The sequence below is a fragment of the Tupaia chinensis genome, unplaced genomic scaffold (assembly GCF_000334495.1).
Source record: "Tupaia chinensis unplaced genomic scaffold, TupChi_1.0 Scaffold000061_1, whole genome shotgun sequence".
NCBI lineage: Eukaryota > Metazoa > Chordata > Mammalia > Scandentia > Tupaiidae > Tupaia > Tupaia belangeri.
This window is the reverse complement of record NW_006159519.1, coordinates 688,582-694,581: the sequence shown is the minus strand read 5'-3', so window position 1 is coordinate 694,581 and position 6,000 is coordinate 688,582. Positions and strand designations below refer to the sequence as shown.

Here is a 6,000-nt window from a genome sequence, read left to right as displayed (position 1 = left end):
CTCTTTTTTGTTTCGGGGGGGCCCGCCCCCAATAAAAAAAAAAAAAAAAAAAAAAAAAAAAAAAAAAAAAAAAGGGAGGGGAGGCAGCTTCTCAGGCCTCAAATTTCTATGTATTTTTCCGATAATGGAAGAATCCTTACAGGATCCTCCAAGTAGAAAGGAGGACTCATGAAATTTATGTCCATGCAGTTGCCTTTTGTAGTAAGGCTGCAAAGTGTTGCCCATGTAGGGATTCAGGACACTGAGAGTATCGTTTTAATGGGTATTTCTAAAACTTAACTTCAGCCACTTAAGAGATGGTTTTAGAAACATGGCAGCAGGCCTGGATCCACGATGACCCACTGTGTTAACTATAGACTAGGATGGGAACAGCTGTGGGGTTCGGGTAATGAGCAGATGAGGTCACAGGTCCTGACAAGGACAAAATGGTGCAACTAGGAAAATTTGGGAAGGGAGGAGAGAAAAGGTAGGGGGAAAAGTTGTTGTCTGTCCCACCTGTAATCACAAGGTGGTTGTGAAGAAAATGTTATTCACTAAATCAGCTTGAGAGGGAAGGGTTGGAAGGGAGGAGGAAGAAGAGGCATGGTAGTTCTATCATAACTTGGAACAGGAAACTAACATGACTAGGATATGTTGTTGAAGGATGTAGGGGAATAAAAATTATATAAAGTTATCATTACAAAAGTAACCTCTGGGACAAAATAATGCAAACTCTCCTAAATTTTAAAAGAACTGCAGGGATGTAAAGTTATATGTAATCCAATGTAATATAAAGAAGATTATGATGATAATAAAAATTAAAAAAAAAAAAAAAAGAACTGCAGGGAGTGGGAGAAGAAGGAAAAGAGACATGAGATTCTTTTTTTAAAGCTACGAAAATGAAAATGTGTCACACTATTAAGACCAAACATGTCTCGTGTCCATAAGTGTAAGGAGAGTGTTAAAAGTAAACAATTTTTGATTGGATTACAAAGCAAAGGCTGACTCCAAATTGTATGTAGGAAGCACACGTAAAATACAGTGATTCACAAATGTTGAAAGAAAAGAATGGAAAAGATACACTGGGCAGATATAAACAAAAAGAAGTGGAATAAAAAGATTAAAGGAACGAAGCAGTTCACTTCACACTGTCAAAGGATGCACATCTGAGGGTACAGCAGAGACAGCAGTGTTCAGGGGTGCAGGCATAAGTGGAGGTGGATGCTGTCACCATTCTAGCAAAGAGGAAGTGCATCTCACAGATTCCATTGCAGTGATTTATAATATCATTTTTTTTCTTTTTGTACTTTTTTTTTTTTTTCCTAGAGGGCAAGTGTGCTTACCGGTAAGAGACAGAGAGAGGAAAATGAGAAAGCACCCTTCCTCCTCCCCCAAAGGGAATGGTCATGCAGCAGTCCTCTCTCCTCCATTTCTCCCTCTTTCTGGGATTTTGGGCATGCTTGTACATGCTCCTGGCGTGATTTTCAAGCTACCTGGTCCAGGACTCCTTAACCATTACAAAAGCAGGTAGCTGGTTTTCCAGATATTCTGTAATTCATATGAAGAGGGTCTTCAAAAAGTTCATAGGAAATTCTTACTATGAAAAAACTATAGGTAGATTTCATATTTCTTGGACCAAAATAAACTCACACTTTAATTTTTCACATGAACTTTTTGAAGTTTCCCTAATAATACTCTTTGACCAAAGTGCTGTTTGAAAAGGAGCTTGGGGACTGGCCCCGTTGTGTGGAGGTTAAGTGCTGTGCAGAGAAAGCTAAATCCTTTGTGGCTAACGAGGGATCAAGGACTGGCCCTGAGTGTTGAGAAACACGCTAGACATGTGTGCGTGTCCAGGATCCTGACGGGATGGAGAATTAGATGGGAAAGGATTGGGGTGTGACCAAGGCCCATTGGAGGATCCTCTCTCTTTCTCCCACATGTGTACCCACCCCCTGGCCAAAAAAAAAAAAAGAAGTTGGAGTTTTGGTTTTGTTGTTTATCCTTTTTATTTTCCAGATGGAAGGGCCTTTTGATTTTCTGATTGTCTTCTCAGATAACAATAGCAAGTCTAGGTGTAGTCTAGCACAAATACTTGTTAGTGACCAAGCACCTATGACCAAGTACAACTTTTTCTGTTGTGTCTCTTACCATAGAGGTTGCCAAGCTAAAGACTACGTTTCATAGACTCTCTTGCAGCTAGGGTTCTGGGAGTAAATTGGCTTCCACTAACTAGTTGTACACAAGATTGGAAAATAGAAGCCATGGTTGCCTTGGCTTCCTCGTGTTCAGTGTTCTTCAAGTTAATGCAGGTGGTGACCATTTCCCAAGCTGGACTCCAGATGACGCAGGGACCTGATTTTGAGAGCCTCGTGTTAGCTGATCCTTTATGCTGTATTTGTGATATATCACTGAGGTTTATATTCCAGATTAAATATATTTATATGTTGCCTAGTGTTTTTTCCCCCTTTTTTTCTTTAAGCTATTGCAGCTAATTGCAAAATCCCAGTTAACGTCATTGAGTGGTGTGGCACAAAAGAATTACTTCAACATTTTGGATAAAATTGTTCAAAAGGGTAAGATGAACACTGCTATTTTAATAATCTAAATCTTAATGTGAAATTTGATGCAGTAAGAGACATTTCAAATTTTTCTTTCCTCAGTATGTTTGCTGTCAAAAACCATGTGAATAATGTAATATCAGACAGGAATGCAGGTCGTTCCTCTGGTTCTTGCTGTTACTACTGTTCACTTTTTTTAAAGTTCCTTCTGTATATGTAGGAATATATTATGATAGTAAAGATAACTCATGGAGTTTTAAAAGACTATTTTATCTTTTTATGGCTAGTCATTTAATTTTAGCTGTGTGATTCTGTAATAATTTGTAAGATTGTGACTTACGTAGCCATCAACTAAGCCATCATTTTATTTTTAATTCAGTGAGCTTGTCTTGATTAATTAGTTTACTTTACTTATTAGTAAGTAAACTTCAGATTTTATACCATAAACTTAGTCATATGTAGACATTTTTGACTCTATAATTTTAAAATATTGATTCTCTTTATAAGTACAAAAGAAGTTGTAAACTGACAATTTTAAAGGTGAAGTTGTAGACCCAACTGGAAGATTACTGTGTGACAAACATTTAAAAGATTTAAACAATCCTATTATATCTGTGATATCACAAAAATGATGCCAGTTTGGGGTTGCAATATAATCAGATCAGTGTGTTTTATAGTGATAAAATATATATAAACTTAATTTTTCTAACCATTTCTGAGTATATGTTCACTGGCATGAAGTAATTGTACATTGTTGTGCATCCATCTCCAGAGCTTCATTGTCCCAGTCTGGAACTCTGTTTTGTAGTCATTGAACACCAGCTCCCCATTCTGCACTCTCCTCCTCCCCGGCCCCTGGTAACCTCATTCTATTTCTGTCTCTTGGATTTGGCTACTTTAGATACCTCATAAAGGTAGTAGTATATAATATTTGAACTTTTGCGTAACATGATGTGTCAAGCTTCATCCATGTCGTAGCATGTGTTAGAATTTCCTTCCTTTCTACAGCTGAGTAATACTCCACTGTATGTACATGCCACGTACTGTTTATCTGCTCTGATGTTGGCGAATGTTTGGGTTGTGAAACTAGACCATTTTTAGGTGGTGGCTAACTGAATCAATCCATAGCTCCATTTTTATTTTTCCCAGTTCTTGATGACCACCAAAATCCCCGCCTCATCAAAGATCTTCTCCAAGACCTAAGCTCTACCCTCTGCATTCTTATTAGAGGAGTGGGGAAGTCCGTGTTGGTGGGAAACATCAATATTTGGATTTGCCGACTAGAAACTATTCTTACCTGGCAACAGCAGTTACAGAATCTTCAGATGACTAAGGTATGAATTTCTTGACCTATGAATTATTCACATTCTGTTTTCATATTATGAAAGTCATTACTTTTTCTCAGTATACATGAAAAATGATTAGCTTCTTGAAGGTTTTATTTTTAATCCTTGCCCAAGTAGTCATTAAATTATTTTGAAAATGACATAGGACCAGAAGATCCCTTACTGGCTTACAGTTGTTATGAGAAAAACAGAAGGTGATGGTTATCGTTAAATAAGGCTGATCTTATGGGTGATTTGGTGGAAAGTGAATTTTTCTTTAAAGGTAATTAAGTGTTTCAGGCTAAAATAATATTTAGTAAATTGAGGCTAAATTGTACAGGCACTAAATCTCCATTTAGCTAGTTGTTGATTCTCTAGAGTTAGTATTTTTTTCTCTTTTGCTTGCTATCATTTTGTTTGTGTGTGTGTTTAGTTCTTGGCAAAAGTGAACAAAGCAAGAAAAAGATGCAGATCATGTCAGTTGGTTTTTATATTTTTAAATTTATTCTGATAACTAGAAAAAATGTAAAACCATTCATGTTTTAGTAGTGTGTTTTATTACCTCTAGTTTTGTATAAGAGAAAGAATAAACTGCGTATGTACCTTAGTGATGCAGATGATGCTCCAAATTTGTACTTCTCATAGGGTTATAAAAACTTTTCATCATGCACTCTAGGGTCCACGTGAAGGGAACTGTTTTCAAGTGACCTTGGAATGCCTTAATTTGGGGTCATTTATTTGCCATCTAAATATGGGGTTTGCAAAAAAAGTAGTGATTCCCTAATTATGAGTCTGAAGTGACCATTAATAATGTAATATTTAGTACCAGTAAGAAATAAACAAATTCATTATAAACACTGGACTGTTCTGGCATTTTACACATGGCACGCCCAGTAATTTAGGGCTCTCCATACTCTGGCTCTGCATTCCTCGTTATACCCAGTTTTCTACGTACACATGAGTTTGTTATTAAAATCCCTTTGCGACACTTAAATATGGCACATAGTTTGCTGTAGAAGTCCTGACATAAATGGCCAGGCCATTTGTCCCAAGTCCCATTTATCCCTAACATAACTTAGAGCAGTAACCACCTCCCGGTTAACAGCCCTCTGGGGGGGGAGTGAAGTATGCCACTGTCAGCAGTGGGGTTGTGATGATCGGGATCCCAGGTAAGGGAGTGTTTGGGAAGGCCAGGATACAGCCTTTCTGTTCTTTCAGGAAGTGCCAGCCTGGGCTTAGCTACTGTGCATTGTTTAGAGAGAACTATAGATTAATGACAGTGTCGGACCACTGGGGATAGCAGAGAAGCTCTGAGGATGGGGCCTGCATATATCACAAAGAGGAGAGAAAGGGGGCAAGGAACCGTGGCTCATCTTTGCCCAGGTGAACTGTGGCAGAGCACAAATGTGTAATGAGCTTCCTCTGGATCTTTATCTCCACTCACGCTAACAGAGAAGAGCAGCAGACAGGGGTGATGGGACATACCATTATCCCAGCTTGTCCTGTTCAGGTGGCCACTGGGAGAAGAGGAACATCAGGAGAACCCCTGCTTTGGGCCTGGGATGTGTTCATAACCCTGGTGGTTGAGCACACGGTTATGTGGTGTCACTATGCCACTATTCTGATCAAGTGGAAAAAATAAAGCATAGAAACATCACTTTTAGGAGTAGGAAAGCAAAATGATAACACGGGAGTGCTAGTTTTTGTGTGTTTTCGCAAATCTTACCATTGAACACCTTGAAGAAGTTTCTTCTGGTTCTCGCGTGGGGTATGGGCTGCTTTGGTCTTTCCCGGACATTCCCTGAATACTCCTCTTGTACCCCATTGGTATTGTTCAGAGCAGGAGGCACGGTCTGTGCTCTGTCGTTAGTTGGCATCCGGAATCCAGCCTCCTGCTGGGTGATAGGCAATTGAATGACTTGGTCAGAAGATTTTTGCTTTACTGGGAATGTTGTCTGAAACCAACAGAAAGAGTTGTTTAAGTGTCAAGTGACTCAGTTGTGTGTGTCGATAGCAGACTGTCAGCCGAATTTGGGGCTGCTCAGTATGAGTGCTGGGCTCCTAACCCTCTGGCTGATGGCGAGTTGCTGCCTTATGTTTACTCATAGTCCGTTTTTAGGTGACATGAACAGATGGAA

The 6,000-nt window shown here is 39.1% G+C and overlaps 1 protein-coding gene across 5 annotated transcripts in view; it reads left to right on the top strand.

Annotated features, from left to right (window-relative positions):
• The window catches only part of FBXO25 (F-box protein 25), a 66,744-nt gene that overhangs the window by 42,678 nt on the left and 18,066 nt on the right, over positions 1–6,000 (top strand). For all 5 annotated transcript variants that reach the window (XM_027776780.1, XM_006141631.3, XM_006141633.3 and 2 more), the window contains 2 exons: positions 2,459–2,552; positions 3,687–3,871. In XM_027776780.1, the coding sequence (XP_027632581.1) occupies positions 2,459–2,552; positions 3,687–3,871 (279 nt within the window). The remainder of the gene's footprint in view (positions 1–2,458; positions 2,553–3,686; positions 3,872–6,000) is intronic.